This window comes from Bos taurus, chromosome 8, assembly GCF_002263795.3.
Source record: "Bos taurus isolate L1 Dominette 01449 registration number 42190680 breed Hereford chromosome 8, ARS-UCD2.0, whole genome shotgun sequence".
NCBI classification, from domain to species: Eukaryota; Metazoa; Chordata; class Mammalia; order Artiodactyla; family Bovidae; genus Bos; species Bos taurus.
The window spans coordinates 73,840,957-73,860,223 of record NC_037335.1 but is presented as its reverse complement, the minus strand read 5'-3'; the positions used below and the strand labels follow the sequence as shown (position 1 = coordinate 73,860,223).

General features: G+C 48.7%; 1 protein-coding gene across 3 annotated transcripts in view; it reads right to left on the bottom strand.

The window, feature by feature from the left end:
• Nucleotides 1-19,267, bottom strand: part of DPYSL2 (dihydropyrimidinase like 2) — a 118,627-nt gene that overhangs the window by 15,158 nt on the left and 84,202 nt on the right. For all 3 annotated transcript variants that reach the window (NM_001434924.1, NM_001076000.2, XM_005210288.5), the window contains 5 exons: nt 18,572-18,633; nt 17,526-17,606; nt 16,511-16,579; nt 10,406-10,526; nt 60-216 (listed from right to left, as the gene is read on the bottom strand). In NM_001434924.1, the coding sequence (NP_001421853.1) occupies nt 60-216; nt 10,406-10,526; nt 16,511-16,579; nt 17,526-17,606; nt 18,572-18,633 (490 nt within the window). The remainder of the gene's footprint in view (nt 1-59; nt 217-10,405; nt 10,527-16,510; nt 16,580-17,525; nt 17,607-18,571; nt 18,634-19,267) is intronic.

Here is a 19,267-nt window from a genome sequence, read left to right as displayed (position 1 = left end):
TCAGCCTGGTCCAAGGAAAGACCAAGAACAGGAGATGGGAACAAGTCGCTGACACTCACCACGACAGCAAGGAGTTCAGAAAGTCTGGAGTGGTTGGGTCGGGGCTCAGGGGCGGGGAGGTGACAAAAGCAGCAGCCTTGGCCCAGTTCTTGCTCCAGTAGTGAGAGCCGTCGGTCCCCAAGCTGGCGGTGATGGGCTCGCCGTACACCACGGTTCCTGACAAAGAGAAGGCAGAGCTGAGCCCGACACAGAGAGGGAGGGAGGGAGCCACCACTGCCGGGAGTCACCGCATCCATGGCAGCACACCACAGGTTCAGCACCCCTTAGGAGGAGCCAGCCTGTCTCCGAGCTGAGGAAACTGGTGTCTGTGCAAGTCAAATACCCCAGCCCTCCAGTCACCAATAAGTGCTCCTTAAGATTTCACCTTTGACCCCTGCTCTTCTTTTCTTTTTAAAAAATTTTTATTTTATATTGGAATATAATTGATTTACAATGTGTTAGTTTCAGGTGTACAGCAAACTGATTCAGTTATACGTATACACGTATCTATTTTTTTGATGGCACTAGCGGTAAAAAACCCGCCTGCCAATGAAGGAGACATAAGAGACACAGGTTCGATCCCTGGGTCGGGAAGATCTCCTGGAGGAGGACACAGCAACCCACTCCAGTATTCTTGCCTGGAAAATCCCATGGACAGAGGATCCCTGCGGGCTACAGTCCAAAAGGTCGAAAAGGGTCGGACACGACTAAAGAGACTGGGCGCGCACACACACACACATTCTTTTTCAAGTCCTGTTCCCATATAGGTCACTACAGATACAGCTCCCTGTGCTGCACAGTAGGTCCTTGCTGATTATCTATTTTATATATAGTAATGTGCATGTGTTAATCCCTGGCTTCCCTTGTGGCTCAGATAGTAAAGAATCTGCTTGCAATGCAAGAGACTCAGGTTCGATCCTTAGCTTGAGAAAATCCACTGGAGAAGGAAATCGCAACCCACTCCAGTATTCTTGCCTAGAGAATTCCATGGACAGAGGAGACTGGTGGGCCACAGTCCATGAGGTGGCAGAGTAGTAGGACATGACTGAGTGAATAACACTTTCATTTCACTTTATATGTTAATCCCAGCCTCCTAAGTGATTGCTTCCCCAGACCACTGCTCTACTAATTCAACCCACTCTCCCTCGGAGGACCCAAACATTCTACCTCCTATTCTGTTGATTCCCAAATCTGTTAACAATCTCCAGCTCAGACTGCATTCAAGCTCCCAATCCCAAGCACCACCTACACTCTTATTTTGGGGTGATCCAGGGTACCTCACATTTGACCTCACTGCTCACCAAACACACCCCCTGGCCTGCTCTCCCAACACCTCCCAGTCTTTTTCTCAGTGTCCAGCTATGATTAATAGGCTGAGACAGGAAATAGATGTGACATCAGTTGGATGAAGTATTTGAGAGCAAGTATACAGCCCTCCACATCTGCCCAGATCGCTGAGTCACCATTCTGAGGGCCCCCAGATTCATAGCAGACTTTGTCAGAAGGAGAAGTAAAGGACTTTGCACAGTTATATTACTGAGATTTCAAGGTTTGCAGAAGTCTAGCCCAACTCAACATACTGTCAGGAAAGAATGCTGATTTCCTGGCACTCAACTCATGTCCTCTTCCCTATCCACTCATGGCCAAGCCAGGAAGCTGGACTCATTTATGGCCATCGAAAGCCAATACTGTAATGCCTTACATGCATCCTTTCCTTTCCACTCTGCACGGTGGTGGTTTAGTTGCTAAGTCGTGTCAACTCTTACGACCCCATGGACTGTAGCCCGCCAGGCTCCTCTGTCCATGGGCTTCTCCAGGCAAGAATACTGGAGTGGGTTGCCATTTCCTTCTCCAGGGGATCTTCTTGACCCAGTGATCAAACCCGTGTCTCCTGCATTGCAGGCAGATTATTTACCGACTAGCTACAAGGGACCTACTCTGCATACCTTCCCTTAAATCAGGCCTTCATCATTTCTCCCTGGCTCACTCCAGTAGAGGGCTTCCCAGGTGGCACTAGCAGTAAAGAAACTGCTGTCAATGCAGGAGACAAAAAAGATGCAGGTTCGATCCTTGGGTCGGGAAGATCCCCTGGAGGAGGACATGGCAACCCACTCCAGTATCTGCCTGGAGAATCCCATGGACAGAAGAGCCTGGTGGGCTACAGTCCATGGGGTCACAGAGTCAGACATGACTGAAGCGATTTAGCATGCAGCATGGACCTTCCAATAGAACCTCCCAGTCAGAGTTCAGATTGATTTTTGCTTTCCCCACCTCTTTCCCTGCCTCTGCATCCATTCTCCATGGCACTTCCAATTTTCATGGGCCATTCTCTACATAAAGACCTCTGAAGGGATCCTTCTGCCTTCAAGGATAGAAATGAACTTCTCACTGAAGCATCTCATGCCTTCCTTACCCAGCCTTACACCAAAGCTGGTCTCTCTTTTAACACTATTTTAACACTCCAAAAACCCAATCCCATCCTCCACTTCAATAATCCAATAAGCACTCAGTTTAAAATTTTTTTTTATTTTTCACACAAATATCATACAATATCACTCATATGTGGAATCTAATGTTTTAAAAATGACACAAATGAAGCTGTTTACAAAACAGACTCACAGATCTCAAAAACAAGCCTATGGTTACCAAAGGGGAAACATGTAGAGGGGAGAGGGATAAATTGGGAGACTGGGACTAACATGCACACTCTACTACATATAAAATAGATAACCAACAAGAACCTACTATATATCATAGGGAACTCTACTCAATATTCTATAATAACCTAAATGGGAAAAGAATCTGAAAATGAATGAATGTGTATGTTTATCTGAATCACTCTGCTGTACACCTGAAACTAACCCAACACAGTACACCAATACATTTTTTTAAATAATAGATTTTTTTACTTTTCTACTTGAAGGAGATACCCTGAGGAAAATGACTCTGCACTCAATAACTGTGTGCTGAACTGATTGAAGGGTGTGATATTTTATTAAGTCAAGGGATCCAAGCTGGAATTTGATCTCAGACCAGCCCCACCACCACCAGGAATTCACCTCTTCCATCTCCTCCCACCGTAGGGCTCCTGCACCCCCACAGCGGTCCTGCCAACTCGGCCCTTTTCTCCAAACCCAGGGCCCTCAAGGCCAAACACTTCTCAGTCTGGAATGTGTCTCCTTTCCTCTGCTCAGCCTTTTCCAAGGCCTTATCTCTTGATAACGCAGCACAACACCCACTCCGGGACAGTGGCTGCCTTGCGAGCTGGCTCTGGGAGCTGCCCCCATCCCTCCCACCCCCTACCCCAGATTCAGGAATCTCACAAAGAACACTCTGTTCCTCTGGGGAGTGTTAGAGGCCTGGCAGGCAGCTCACTTGAGGAAGTCAGTGACAATCCCCAAGCAGGAAGGAGGGCCCCAGAACGTGGGGACAGCCTCACCCTAAAGGAAGCCCCCAGGAAGAGGGGGGCCAATGCTCAAAATCACCTGGAAGGTCCCCAGCATTCCTGACCTACTCAAAGCTTCGCAGGCAGGCAGGATGAAGTCCAAGGAGCTGCTGGGCAGGTGCACAGCCTGTTTCAGCTCATCCCAGAGCAGAAAAACCTGCATCTCGAGAAGGCCCTGGCTGCCCTAAGGCACATGTGTGAAATGCAAGTGCCAGGCAGGCCCCCACGGCCCCACAGGCCACGGTTTGTGGCTCAAGGATTAGCAGAAGTGGCTGAGCTGAGGGTGGCCCTTCCGACCCACACAGGTCTAGAGATTCCACTGGCTCTTGTTGCTGTTCAGTTGGTCAGTCCTGTCTGATCCCTTGTGATCCCATGAACTGAAGCACACCAGGCTCCTCTGTCCTTCACTATCTCCCAGAGTTTGCTCAAATTCATGTCCATTGAGTTGGTGATGCTATCTAACCATCTCTTCCTCTGTTACCCACTTCTCTTATCTGAGCATAAAGGTGAGGTCTGGGTGAGACCCTAGGAAAACAGAAGATCTGTAACCTTACAGGTTTCTGAGGACTTCCCTGGCAGTCCAGTGGCTAAGACTCTGTGCTTCCCATGCAGGGGGCCTGGGTTCAATCCCTGGTCAGGGAATTAGATCCCTCATGCTGCAACTAAGAGCTTGCATGCCCCAACTAAAAAAATCCCACATGCCACAATTTTAATTAATTTTAAAAATTCAGTTAAGATTAAAAATTTTTAATTAATTTTAAAATTTAAATGTTTGACTAATTTAAAATTAAATTAAAATTAAATTTTTTAATTAATTTTAAAAAGAAAAAAAGGTTTCCTGGCTTCGTCAATCTGAAACTAATCAAGAGACAGAAATGCCTGGAGAAAAAGAGAGCTGCCGGTCTTTGGAAATCCTTGGCCGAGCGTCAGCGGTTTCCTGATCTTCCCGTAACTCACTATTGTTCGTCCTCTCCTTGATCTGCACTTCAGTCCTGTCTTTGGAAACCTGAGGACCAGGAGGGGCCGGTTCCCGGGATGCATCCTTGCAAGTGTGAGCGCCCTTGATCTCAGCCTTCATCTCACTCCACAAAACACAACTCAGGTGTGGATGGGGGAGCTGGGGAAGGAGCTGAGGCCCATCCTGTCTATGCACAGGCCACACAGCTCGACACAAGGGAAGGAACTCGGCCTTCAGCTTCTACAAAACCCAGAACTGGGTCAGAGTTTCAAGGCCATGGCTGACCAGATCTGCCTCCTTAGCCCGAGGCTGAGCCAGGACTCTTGGGCCAGGGCCAAATGAAGATGGGGGACTTAGAGAAAGAGGAAGGCATCTTTGCAGCTCATTCCTGCTTTGCCCTGTTGAGGGATTCAGAAGTCCTTGTTGCTTTTGGGTTTTCTCCTCTTTAGCCCCCAAAGACAGGGCAGGAGTTACATCACCCCAGAGGAGGCCTCTACCTCTGCCCATTTTATGAACACTGTACCTGAGACAACCACAGATGGACTTCCGGACCCCAGCCAGGCCACAGACACCACTGCAATGCATGCTGGAAATAATTACCACTAATAATAATAAACCACAAACTAGGCTTCACTGGCCTTTCTACATGCCTCCAAACACACTGCTGATGTTTTCTTGGCGGCAAGTTAGACCTTCATGCTTTCCTTCTCCGGGGAAAATCTAAACTGAAAGAGATGACCCCGGGCCAGCCTTTGGCAGGCTCCCTAGGATAGCCGGGAACAGGAGGGCTGGGGTGCTGTTTATTCACAACCGCCTGAGCGCATTCATGGAGAATAAAGGCAGGCTGGGGGTCAGAGATGTTTGACAGCTCCCGCCCGGAGAGTTAGTCATTTCCCATGAACAAGAAGCAGGAGGACAAATCCAGAAAGAAACAATGGGAAAACGTATGTGTGTGTATTTCAAAACACAGCCTTAAAAGCAGAGTGAAAAACTATAAACACTGGGAATTCCCTAGCGGTCCAGTGATGAGGGCTCCACTGTTGCACTGCAGGAGACACAGGTTCCATCACTGGTCAGATAACTAAGACCCCTCAAGCCACGCAGCACGGCCAAAAACAAACAAAAAAACCCAAAATACAAAAAAAAAAACCCTACCCAAACATATACAAGCTCCGGGAATTGGTGATGGACAGGGAAGCCTGGCATGCTCCACTCCATGGGGTCGCAAAGAGTTGGACACGACTGTGCGGCTGAACTGAAGTGAAACATATACACACACACCCTCTCTCTCTTCTCAGAGACCCCAGGCCAGAACTCAACACCCCAGCCCCTGTCCATGGATAACCCTGTCAGATTTTGGTACCGAGAATAATTCTAAAGGAACAGAATCTTAGAAGTTTTCTGGATGGGTCCTGGGGTTTCTGGAATTGGTTCTCTGATCTGATTTAAGGTACTAATGACTCAGCAGTTATAAGAGCGCGCTGGCAGTGCACGGGATGATGAGGCAAAAGAAATGCACAAAATACCACATCAAGTGCTTAAAAGAGGCAAAGTTCTGGGTGACTGTATTTGATACCTTAGAACGTTTTTGTCAACCTGAGTATAACAGTATTAGCTGGTTGTTCCTAATTATACTGGACAAAGTGAGGAAAGACAAGGATGACTAAGGGATTCAAATTCCCAGCTCAAGGGTCCCATAAATGAACCAAAAGTTTCTACATCTACCCCAAAAGAGATCCTCATGTTCAGCAGCCTCAAAGCCAAACCGACTGAAAACTGAACCCAGGGTCTCACCCTGCAAGTGGCTGAACTGAATTCCCAATTTGCAAGCATCTGCTACTGAGATGAGGGGATTGATGGGGGAGGAATTCTGCCTCCAGATGACTTCCCATTGCAACATCAATGCTTTCCTGAATCTTCAACCAACCAGCCTACCTGCACACTTGCTTGCCAGTGCCCACAATGCATGAACCAATTCTTTAAAATCTGTGTATGTGTGTGTGTGAGAGAGAGAGAGACAGGGAGAGGGAGAGACAGAGAGAGGGACAGATTGGTTCTGTTTCTCCAGAGCCCTGCCTAACACAATTTTGGTGAGATTCATTCACAGCCCAACCAATGGGGCACTCTCTGGGCTCAAGATTACTAGGCTGTGCATTAACTTAACACAAAGGATTCATCCCCAAGTTGGGGTGGAACTCGCAGAACCCTTGACCATGTGCTTCTCATTACACCCCCTCCATTCCTACTGAACCTCAGGGCACAGGAAGTCTTGTCTCAAGTTTGGGTTGTGAACATTTCTACATCTGGGTTTGGGGGCAGGGGAGGGATGTGGCTCAGATGAGGTCAGTGGGCACTGCCCATGTGCCACCACTCACACACAGAAGGCATCGGCACCATGCTCAAGTCAACACGTGGATAAAATGCAGTCGGAGGGAGCCTATTCAAGAGAAATCCCTACAATGGATTCTTCATGAAAAGAGAACAGGTCCAGAGTCTAGATCTAAGGGTTCTATTTCCTAGAGGCTGGATGATCTGGGGCAAAACAGTCCATTTTCACATTTCAGTGTCCCTTCTGTGACGTCAGCCTTTGAAACTGACCAGGGTCTAAGTTCTTTGGAAGGGTGAAAACTGCCCCAGGTATTCTGGTGCTGGCTGTGTCTTCCTTCATTTCCTTGTTTGCAGACTGAGGTCGGTGAGATGCTGTCCTGCTGAATGACACAGGATGAAGGAGGCAACATGGGTGACACTGGCTCTGTGGCCAGTCAAGCAGCCCCTGAAAACAGTCCTCAGTTGGGCTCCATCTTGGGCTTCCCTGGTGGCTCAGACGGTAAAGAACCCACTTGCAATGCAGGAGACCCAGGATCAATCCCTGGGTTGGGAAGACCCCCTGAAGGAGGGCATGGCAACCCACTCCAATATTCTTGCCTGGAGAATCCCAAGGACAGAGGAGCCTGGCGAGCTACACTCCATGGGGTTGCAAAGAGTCAGACACGACTGAGCAACTAACACATGCTCACTCTTCAATCATCATAGTATTAGGTACAGTTATTATATAATCCTTGTGTGCACCATCTCATTTAAGCATCATCCTCCCCATTTAGATCGGAAAATGGGACCAAAAGATGGTAAGTTATCTGCCCAGCATCACAAGCTAATGCCTAGTGGAGCTGGGATTTGTTTCAGGACAGGATGCTGATCCCAGAGCACTAGCATTCAATACAGCTTTATATTGATTTTCTTCTTGGTCACTGGGGAATCCTGGCTTCCACATTCTCCATGACTTTGCCGAGTGTCAGACTCCAGTTTCTACCCAGTCTGTTAAGGAACCAAACACCAACAGATATCGAGGAGATAGCCACAGCATATCCCATATTAAAATAATCTCAAAACATGAAGGTGAGTCAGACATTAGTGGGGACCTTCATGGCCTGAGGTCAGATGCAGATGATCAAAGCCCAATTCCACATTTCAGCAGCTCTGAGCTCCAGTTTACTCAGCTGCAGAGTAAAGCAAGTATAAAAATTCTTGCCCCAGCGCCTCCCAAAGTAATTATGAAGTTCCCACAAGATGGAAAGAGCCTACAAGCAGGCTAGGATTTCTCCTTCTTGCTAATTAACACCAGGATGCACCAGAAATTCCTTTCTGGCAGCTCAAGTTCATCTAAAGCAAAGGCTTTCAAGGTCTACAGGGCAAGAGCTGTTGAATGCAAGAGCCACTCTGGGAACCACAAGCAAGCACAGTTGGACTCACCCTGAAGGTTCTGAATGAAGAGACTGAAGTCCCTTCTTGGTGCTCAGACCCCAACACCCAAGCAGGTTCTAGATCATAAGGAAAACACGGGGATATCCTGGGGCACTGAGTCGCAGAGTATCAGAGGGTGCCTGGACTCTAATAACACATTCCAGCTTCAAATAGAAGAGCTGAGACACAGAAAGGAGGAGCCGCAGCACTGCTGGTAGGGCGGGCCCCGAGCCCAGAGCTCTGCAGCCCCACAGCAGGACCAGGGCCACCTGCCCCAGACTGAGACTCTTCCATCTTACAATTCTGATAAGTGAGAGTTGGAATTGGAAAACACGGCTGTAGTGTTTAATTCTGCTAAATTGAATGCTTAATTATATTGAAACTATATTAAAATTTTTGCTTAACTTTCTGTTTCTTCTTTTCATTTGGGTATGGTATGGTTACTAACAAGCTGTGCCCAGCTTCCCCTTTTCAGACACAGTGCCAGCTGTCTCCCCTCTACATGGAAGCAGCAATACTACGATTAGCGCTAGGTGCTGAGGCTGAATCCCACATTGCAGATGTGTGCCTGGGTGACAAAGGGCCCAGATGAGGGAGGGTCACCAGCAGTAATCATCCACGTCTTCTAGAAACACAATTCAAAGCCGATTCTAAGTAAGTGAATAGTGGTGATGATGGTTTAATCACTAAGTCGTGTCTGATTCTTTCTAACCCCAGGGACTGTAGCCCACCAGGTTCCTCTGTCCATGGGATTTCTCAGGCAAGAATACTGGAGTGGGTTGCCATTTCCTTCTCCAGGGAATCTTCCCCACCCAGGGATCAAAACTGGGTCTCCTGTATTGCAGGTGGTCTCCTGCATTGCAGGCAGATACTTTACCAACTCAGCCACCAGAGAATGTTCCACTGCAAAAAGGCAGTTCCTTCTAGCTGCCAGGAGAGGGCAGGTTTCTGAAACACTAGTAAATGCAGCAACCATTTCATGCAGCGCCTGAGGACAGAGACCCCAAGGGAGCTCCAGAGGACAGGGACCAGGAATTCATTGCTGGGGCCATCTAGAAGCCATCAGCTCTTGGGACAAGCTGACTCAGTGGTCATTGAGCAATCTGTTCTAAGTCTTGCACCAACTCACCCACCAGTGAAAAAAAAATCCTCCTGATCCATATGGATCACATCCCACTGAGAACCAGAGAATGAACCAGAGAGGTCAAACGGCTCCCTTGTTAATGGAGAAAAAAAAGATACATGGAGAGAGATAAAGAAATCAAAAAAGAATGAGAGAGAAGGACCAAGAAAGTAATACAGAGACCAGGAGAAAGCCAGAAGAAAGTCAAGAGAGAGAGAGAAATGGAGACAGAGATGGAGAAATGCAGACAATAGGGTTGGGAAATATAATGGAGGGAGAGAAGGAAGAAAGGGAAGATCCTTCTATGATACTCTTGTCCAGATCCAGCCAAGATCCACCTCAAGTCCACTAAACAGAATCAGTCTCCCTTTCTGTGTACTGAGCTACACTCCCAAGCAGAGACCACGGTGGTGTGATTACCCGAACTCATAGTCAAGGTAGCTACAGTAGGGCCGTGTTGCATTCATAATGGATAAGGTGATCGGGGCACATCCCCTGGAACGGTACTTAGAAGATTAGTTTCCAAGAACCTTGCCGCTGGAAATAAGAGCCAGCCTCAGCCCAGAATATATCGCCACCATCTACAGGGCGCCACTGGGGCACCAGAACAGGATATGATGATGGGGTGGAGGAAGGGAAGCCGGGGGTCGGGGCAGAACCATGCCCCCACAAGCCTCTCTTACACACGCCAGCGGAAATCACTCCCTGCCACAGAGGGGAACCACATTTTGCAATGGAAGCTTCCCCAGGATTCTGCGGCAGATAGCAACTGACGTCATCTGTGTATGTGCCTGGTTTATTTAGACTGCATCAGATTAAATCCAACTCTTCTACAGAAGTGAGGGCAGGAGGCAAAGCGTGTGGCCCACCCACCCTGCACTGTGCACAGCTTTAAATAGATACCAACACGGCTGCAGCCCCGGAACAGAGCGAGAAACAGGAGCTGCCCGCCGCACCAAGATGTAATTAGGTTAACGCTGCAAAGTGATGAGAGCACAGCAACCCACTTGGCAGGAGGAGCTGGAAAAGCAGTCCTTTCCCCGACCTACAACCCCTCCAGAACCTGCGCTTACACAGTGAGACCGTGAGCAACACTTACCCTTTTTCCGGGCCTGGGCGATAACTTCCGCTGCGCTCTTGCTCATCACCTTGGTGATGTACAGAGGGCAGTTGGTCTGGTTGGCGATGGTGATGGAACGGTTCACGGCTTCAGCCTCAACCTGCAGAAGAGCATCCCAGTGTGAGAACTGTGTCCACTGTTCTGTCAGTTCCGAGCTCATCTCTACCCTCCACCCAAGGGGAGGGGCTACAGTGAATCAGAAACTAATGCGTGCTCAGGGTTCTACCCCCAGTGGCACGGAGGGCAAGGGCAGTGACTTGCCCAGCTGACCCTTGTGGATGGATCTAGGTGTGATAAGCAGCCACCTGGAGTCTGTAAAGGAATGCAGTTTCTCATGAGTCTCAGGCCCTTCCCCCATACCCAAAGGGTCAGTAGCTCTGGGGGTGGGACCCAGAAGGGTGGGTCTTACCAACTCTAGGTGATTTTTATGCTTGCTAATGTTTGAGAGCCACCATGCCTGGAAACTGATGGCTCCTAGCTTGGCGCATTCACCCCAAGCGTGTGGTCTCTCCAGTCAAGACATCCAATGTGGAATTTTTGTGCTGGGCTTCAGTCCCATGCTCACAAATGAAGCCAACCTCACCCAAGGAACAATGCGATCTCACAGTGCTCTGGGAACAGGGGCAGGCAGATCTGTGTAAACCAAAGGCCCCTCTGTATGGGCAAACCCATCATCACCAGCCATAGACTGGTACGCCCTTCCACATGAGATGGGAGGGCTGCTCTAACCAATAACCTGATTCTTTAAACCTGATGCTTCAGTGAACGATATTCCAAAGACCCCAAGGGATGGGGCTTCCCTGGTGGCTCCGATGTTAAAGAATCCGCCTGCAATGTGGGAGACCTGGGTTTGATCCCCTGGACAAGGGATAGGCTACCCACTCCAATATTCTGGCCTGGAGAATTCCATGGACAGAAGAGCCTTGCAGGCTATACAGTCCATGGGATCACAAAGAGTCAGACATGACTTTCACTTTCACTTGTTCACTTTCAGTGAATGATATTCCAAAGACCCCAAGAGATTACTGCTAAACACCTGATCAGGAAAGACGAGTTCTTAGGTCACTGTATCATACAGAGGAATCAGCAGTGTGTGCTGAGCATGGGCAGCTGAAGGAACAAATGCAATGATGAGACAGAGGACCTCAGGAAGCTTCTTGCTCCCTCCCAAATTCTGGCAAAGGCTGACTTCCACTAACTCTTCTAGGCGAGGGGCTGGGTCTTTCTTGAATTTTTTGCTTCCTCCAGGCAGTTCCCAGGGTAGCTCCTGGTACCCAGCAGGTGCTCAAAAATGTTCACTGAGCAAGTAAGTGACTTCATTTCAGGTTAATGGTTAAAGCTAGGCTGCTTCCATAAAGAGCTGCCACTTTTCATAAGACATGACCAGCTCCAGACTGAATCATCTTAGCTAACCAGTCTCTATGGGAGTTCAGCCAAGAACTGAAGTTCTGTAAACTGCGCTAACGGGTGATCTAATTTAATATAAGAGGACACTATCCTTCATACTTGGTCTCTTGGGCCTCAACTATGTGAAGAGAGATGTCTAGAGACCCACAGGCAAACCAAACAGCCCTTGAAAAAGCTCATTAAACATCCAAGTGTTTTTAATTCCTGGCATAGCTGAATGATCACCCTCCCCTCTCCGTGGCTCCAGTTACAACAGAAGGGCCTCTGGCCCCGGCAGCATAAAGGAGGGACGTCTTGCGTCTCTGCAGTCACCTCAAAAAGTACACAGGGGATGTGCAAACAGGACTCCACTAGAATCTGAGTGCTTTCCAGGGGTGCAGGTGACTGCCTGAATTCACGGTCTCTACCCAAGACTCTTCTGAAAGCGAACAGAGGCGCTATTCATAACTGCCCGGGGCAACGGGTGTGGACCAGGACTGCCTGGGGTGAACCAGAACTCACAGTCAGGCTCATTAGGGAATAAATGGAGCAGAAGTGCCAGTTCCAGGGGGCCCCTACCCAAGAGGAGTGGTTTCTGTTAAGACTGGTTTGGTGGGAGAATCTGGGTCCCAAAGCCCTGTCTGGATTGGCTTATCTACTGTCAGGTGAGTTCTGACCCCTCCCCTTCTCCAGCTGGGCAGTATGGTCATGTGGAGAGAAAAGGTCATATAAACCCCACCTCTCCAAGTTTTACCCAGAACCATGGAAGGATTCATGCATACCCTTCTGCATGTACATACTGTGACCCCGTGGACTGTACCCACCAGGCTCCTCTGTCCATGGGATTCTTCAGGCAAGAATACTAGAGTGGGTTGCCATTTCCTTCTCCAGGGGATCTTCCAGACCCAGGGATAAAACCTGGCTCTCCTGCATTGCAGGCAGATTTTTTACCAACTGAGCTACGAGGGAAGCCTGGTACATGTGTATGCCTCCGCTAGAAAACATAAATTGTCTCATGCACACTGAAATCTGGCTTCAGTATTATGACAACAGTGTTATGTTTAAAAATAAAACTTTGTCTTTGTCTCTTTATAGAGCTGTCAGGGATTTAAGTGGTCACCTGAGCCACGCTTTCTGCTTTTAAAGATCAGCTACCCCAAGTAATGACTGTACCCCGGTCATCCCATGCCAGTTAGGAGTTTTCCTACTCCATCAAAAATTCTGTCACCTTCACCTCCGGGACCCCACTCTCCACCCAGACAACAGGCTGTGTGTGTGTGTGTGTGTGTGTGTGTGTGCACACACACGCTTTGTTTTTACTTTTGGCCATACAGCGTGGCTTGTAGGATCTCAGTTCCCCAACCAGTGACTGAACCTGGGCCACAGCAGTGAAAGCCCAGAATTCTAACCACTAGGCCAACAGGGAACTCCCTCGACACCAGTCTTACTTCTCTTACTGGCTCAGAACCCCATCACATGTCGCCCCATCTACTTACTCTGCATCTCCCTCTTTCTCCATCCCCCACCCCCCAGCTCACCCAAAATTCCCTTCACAAAGGACCACTTTCTCATCCACCTCGACATCCCCTACAGGCTGAGCATTGCCTCCATCATAATATGCTCTTGGGTACCACTGATGGACAGGAGGTTTCTATTAATAGATTTCTGCATCCCTATTTGTCTCCCTTTCAATCTTCTCTGCTGAAAACTGGGGGAAATCCTACCAGCCATCTCACTCGGTGAGTTGGAAAGAGCAGCAGAAAGAAGAGTATGTTTTGTGTGGTTCAAGTCAAGTTAACCATCAGGACGCTGTCAATGGATCATGAAACCAGGAAGGAATTCTGTTATTAACTGTGTTTTTTGCACTGGCAGCATCTCCCTAACTTCATACTAAAGCTCAGTTCCCTCAATATACAGTCGTGTTTTATTCTCTTTATTGCTTATGTACAGTATGTGAAAAATACTTAGTGTTAGTCGCTCAGTTGTGTCCAACTCTTTATGACCCCATGGACTATATAGCCTGCCAGGCTCTTCTGTCCATAGAATTCTCCAGGCAAGAATACTGGAGAGAGTAGCCATTCCCTTCTCCAGGGGATCTTCCTGACCCAGGGATCAAAACTGTGTCTCCTGAACTGCAGGCCCAACAATGGAACCTGGGTCTCCTTTACCATCTGAGTCACCTGGGAGGCCCTACCCAGAATATAACACGCTGTTGTTAACAGATCCCTACCAATGAATTGAAAAACCATCCCCGGGAGCCGAGGAGAAGGTGCCAGCTGGCACCTGGCGGCTCACACGGCTGTCCTAAGGATGCATCTGCTCAGGAGAAGCACCGCACACCGTGCCTGGCCTCGAGTCAGTGCCTCTGAACCAGCTCAGCAGCACGTGCCCCTGGAAAGCAGACAGTCCCAAAGCAGCCTCTCGTGGGACCACAGGACCCCCCCTCAAGGAGCCAGGACCTCCCCATATTGGAGTGCTGCCAGGGCTGCCAGCTCCCAAAGGAGGATTCTAGGGGTCCCAACACAGCAGCGGCTGCAAAAGAAATGTCCCATGCCTCAAGGTGGAAAAACTGGTGACGTTTGTGGTCATAATGGCAACCAGGGCCCCTCTTCTCTGATAGCTTTGGCCTGTTCAGTAAACCCAGGGGGGACTCGCTTTCTGATCGGGGTGTGCCGGGACCTGGGGAGGCAGTGCAGATGGTGGGAAAGATAAGACGAGAAGCAAGCCCCCAGGAAGGCTCTGAGATGGAAACCAGCAGGCAGCTCTCACTAGGAGCCCTGGGCCACAGGAGGAGAGACGTTTACTCTCAGAAGACAATATCCTTTTCCCCTTCTCTCCTGGACGGTTGGAACTGGAGGGGAGGGGCTCCCAGCCAGGCTCCAGGATGAAGGTTAAGAGTAAACATTCTAATGAAGCCCAGCCCCAGGCGTCACCACCTGGTTACACAGGCCACTGGCTTCCCACGGAGCTTGAGCTCCCGGCTGTGTGTGTGTGTGTGTGTGTGTGTGTGTACACTGAGAGTAGTGGGCGGGGGGCAGGCAGGAACTGCACTTGCTAACTCTCTGATGCTGAACTTCACACCCCTGTGATTTTTTTCACAAAAGACCCAGGTGACAAAGGCAATGCCTCCAGGCAGCACCACACACAGGCAAGCAGAATGGAACGGGTCCCCTGGACACAGCTGTCCTTTCAACTGAAGGAAATGTCCTGAGTCTCAGATGGTAACGAAGGTGCCCTGGTGTGCACGTGTCTATGTATGTAAATGTGTGTAATTATGTGTGTCTGTGACTCTGTGTGTATCTGTGTATATGTGTGTGTATCTGTAATATGTGTGTCTCTGTGTCTGCGACTCTTGTTTCTGTGACTCTGTGTGTGTATATGTCTGTGTATGTATATGGATATAACTGTGAGTGTCTGTGACTCTATGAGTCTCTGTGTATATGTCTGTGTCTGTGATGCTCTGTGTATGTATGCGTGTGTGTGTGTGTGTATCTCTGTATGTGTGCACATATGTGGTAAGAATGGCAGAACAAGGAAATTAAGCCCTCAGTGCGTGCAAAACACTCCAAGTGATTTCCGCTTTTGCTTTTTTCTGCCTCTTTCCTACAATCTTTCTCCTTTTTCAGCCTCATGTCTCCCCACAAAGCCTGGGGAAAAGCCTGATGAGACGAGGCACTTCTCCTCACCCTAGGCAGCCTGTTGATGGCACCTTCAATGCCACACGCTCAGAACCCATTTTCTTCTAGGGGGAGCAGAGCCCCTGCACCCACGGGTCCTAACCCAAGTGACCCCTCCCCAGACTCAGTGCAGATGTCCTAGGCCTGAAATGCTGTGATTTGGGGGCCCTGGTCTCATCCATACCCCTCGGACCCAGCATCTTCCACCACCTGTTTCTGGGAGGAAAAATCGTAATTTTAAGTCATCATCCACATGGCAATTTTATCTGCCTCCTCTGCCCATCCCTTTTCCCAGGACAGAGTCTCTTCACTTCCATCAGACTCCCAGCATCATCTTTGCTCAGAGCCACCAGGAACTCCAAAACCTGACCTTGAGCCTTTCCTTAAAGAGCTAGCTCCTGAAAAGTATTGAGGCCACAGATTCTCATTTAGAAAAACAGACTCTTCTGTCACGTAAGATGTAAGCCCTCCTTCTCACTCACAAGCTTCGCCATCCAAAGCAGTGACTCTCAACCACTGGGCCAGCAAGAACCCTGCTCTGAATTCTTCTCCCTCAACTGTGAAAGATTCGGTCTACCACGCTCTGCTGATTGTGCTATATCCGCATATAGACTTACCATGGAAACACTTACAATCTCCCTTCTGCCTTCTAGATACTTACAAGAGCTTTTATGGCAAGATGTTGGAGGCCCTGGGTTACGAACCACAAAACCCCTATTGCTGGATGCTAATAAAAGCTATTTGTGTTTGTCTACCTAAGGAAGGGCTTGGAGAATTAGAGACAGAAAGAGGAGTCGTTAGGTTAAACAAGCCACACTGCTTTACCCCACAGCACATTCTAATACTTCACTTTGCCTGTGCAGACACTTCTCAGTGGCGGACTGGGACGTCCCCAGGGACCAAAATCAGCATTCAAGGGAAAAAACCAACATTCTCAACAGGCAGGAAGTGGGCGCTTTGTGGCTCCGGCGGCGCCCACCCCAGAACACAGATTCATCCCCTCCATTCAGCAGGCACTCACCTCCTCAGGCCGGCTCAGCACATGTCCCTCAGGGCCCGTGATGCCCAGATCCAGGATCCTCTGCTGCTCCTGCAATGTTTAAAAGAAAACCAGGCTGTCAACCCAGTCAATCTGAAAGGAAATCAACTCTGAATATTCATTGGAAGGACCTGATATGAAGAGTCAACTTCATTAAAAAAGACGCTGATGCTGGGAAAGATTGAAGGCAGGAGGAGAAGAGGATGACAGATGATGAGATGGTTGGATGTCATCACCAACTCAATGGACAGCAAACTCTGAGAGATGGTGAAGGACAGGGAAGCCTGGCATGCTGCAGCCCGTGGGGTCACAAACAGTTGGACACAAACTGGACAACAACAAGGCTATCAGGGGGAACTGGATCCCACATGAGCCTGATTGCCAAGATCTGGGTAAAAATCACTCCGATGAGACATCAAAATGGAACTGCTGGGACTTTCCTGCCGGTTCAGTGGTTACAACTCCACACTTCCAATTCAGGGGGTACAGGTTTGATCCCTGATCAGGGAACTAAGATCCCCCATGCCATGCAGCATGACCAAAAATTAAACTAAAGTGGCACTTTTGACCCTCATCCCAAGACCCCACGAAGAGAGGGCTTGGTATCCCATCCCCGGTCCTGCCCAAGTTATGACAGGTCAGTTACAGCCTCGCCAACAGTACAGCTATCCCCTAGGATACTAAAAGCCAACGTATCCCCAGTCCTGGGCTACAGGGTGACATATCTATATGTGGGTGTCCACACCCGCCTCTCCGCAGGCAGCCACATCACAGCGCTGAGAGAAAGGACTTCTCTATGGAAAGGCTGTTCGTCCTAAGAACACATCAAGGGGCACGTGCATCTCCGACCTTCATGCTGTCGTAAGACTGTTCCCACAGTCCCCCCAGGTCACTCTGCTTGTCCCCCCTAGAGGTGAGCTACGGCAGCCACTCCACTCCTTCGAGCCTGCCTCTCACCCAGTGGGTCATGTGGCAGTGACAACGCGGAAGCACACACCTCTGCGATGATGTCGCCGTTTTCCGCGTGGACCTGGGCAATCGCTCCAATATCCCGGATCACGCTCAGGACTTCATAGATCTGAGAAAGGGAGGGCGTGGGATCAGAGACAGGGAACTCAGTGTTCCTGGTCATAAGTACCACCACCTCCCTGACAACCACCAGGACTAGCACCAGGACGCCTCGATGCTTCTATGAAGGCCAGCTTTTCTGACATGCCTGAGGGCAGTGTTTCTGGTCACATGTAGCAGAGAAGGACCTCTCAGTAATTAACAGATAATCAACAGAGGCAGGGTAACCTACAGGGCTTAGATGAGGAGAAGCTGGTGGGTGACACCAGCTCTGCACCAGGTTTGCTGAGAGGGGTCTGAGAACCCTCTCAGTTATACTGCCCCAGGCAGGTGGCTGATTCCAGAGCCTGGGAACACCAGTCCTGGGGGGCCAGGGCACGGGCTTCATACCATCCCCTGAAGGGAGTGACATCAGGGACTTCATTCACCAACCATTTCCCGTGAGCATACACTGGAGGCGGCTGTGAAGACAGCAGCAGTCCACGTTGAGTTTATTTTTGTGTGTGGTGTCAGGGAGTGCTCCCATTGCATTCTTTTACATGTAGCTGTCCAGTTTTCCCAGCACCACTTATTGAATAGACTGTCTTTTCTCCACTGTATATTCTTGCCTCCTTTGCCATAGATTAGCTGATCATAAGTGCATGGGTTTATTTCTGGGCTTTCTATCTTGCTCCATTGATCTATATTTCTGTTTTTGTGCCAGTACCATACTGCCAGGTGTTAAACAGATAGCTAGTGGGAAGCTGCATTATAGCACAGGAAGTTCAGTTCAGTGCTCTATGATGACCTAGAGGGGTGGGATGGAGAGGTCCAAGAGAGAGGGGATATATGTGTTCATATAGCTGATTCATTTGGTTATATAGCAGAAACTAATGCAACATTATAAAGCAACTATATGCCAAAAAAAAAAAAAAAAAGACAACAGCATTGGCCCAAATGTACCAAATGCCAGTAAGAAAAGCCGGCTTTTCTTACCTGGGAATCCGTGAGCTGGAAGCGATCTTTGAAAGCCATGTACACAAGGAAGGAATTCACCCCTAGAGGACAGACAAAATAGAGAGGTGGAGATATGACTCACAGATAAACCAAATAATCTGGATGGGAATAAGGAAGTTATAATATGTATATGTGTGTGGAGAGAGAAACTCAGAAAGAGGAAGAAAGGAAGAGATAAAGAGAGGCAGAGATAAAGGCAGAGACCAAAAGATAAAGCAAATAAAGGTGATAAAATACCAGCAACTGGCAAATCTGGTACTAGGCTGCATAAGCGTTCTTTTTAATATTTTTACGGTTTCCCTTAATTTAAAACTATATCAAAATTTTAAATTGCCAGTATTTGTACACCCATTTTCAAAGCAGCATTGTTCAAAAGAGCCAAAAGGTAAAAGCAAAATAAGTGTCCATGGATGAAGGGCTAAACAAAATGTCCATCCATACAATGGAATATTATTCAGCCTTAAAATGAAGGGAATTCTAACACAGGCTACAACGTGGATGAGCCTTGAGGACATTCTGCTAAGTGAAATAAGCCAGTCACAAAAGGACAAACGCTGTGGGATTCCACCTATATGCCAAGTTCACAAGGACAAGTAGAATGGGGGTTGGGGGAAGGGAAAGGTATGGTTTAACGGAGACAGAGTTCTAGTTTGGAAAGATGAAAGAAAGGTCTGG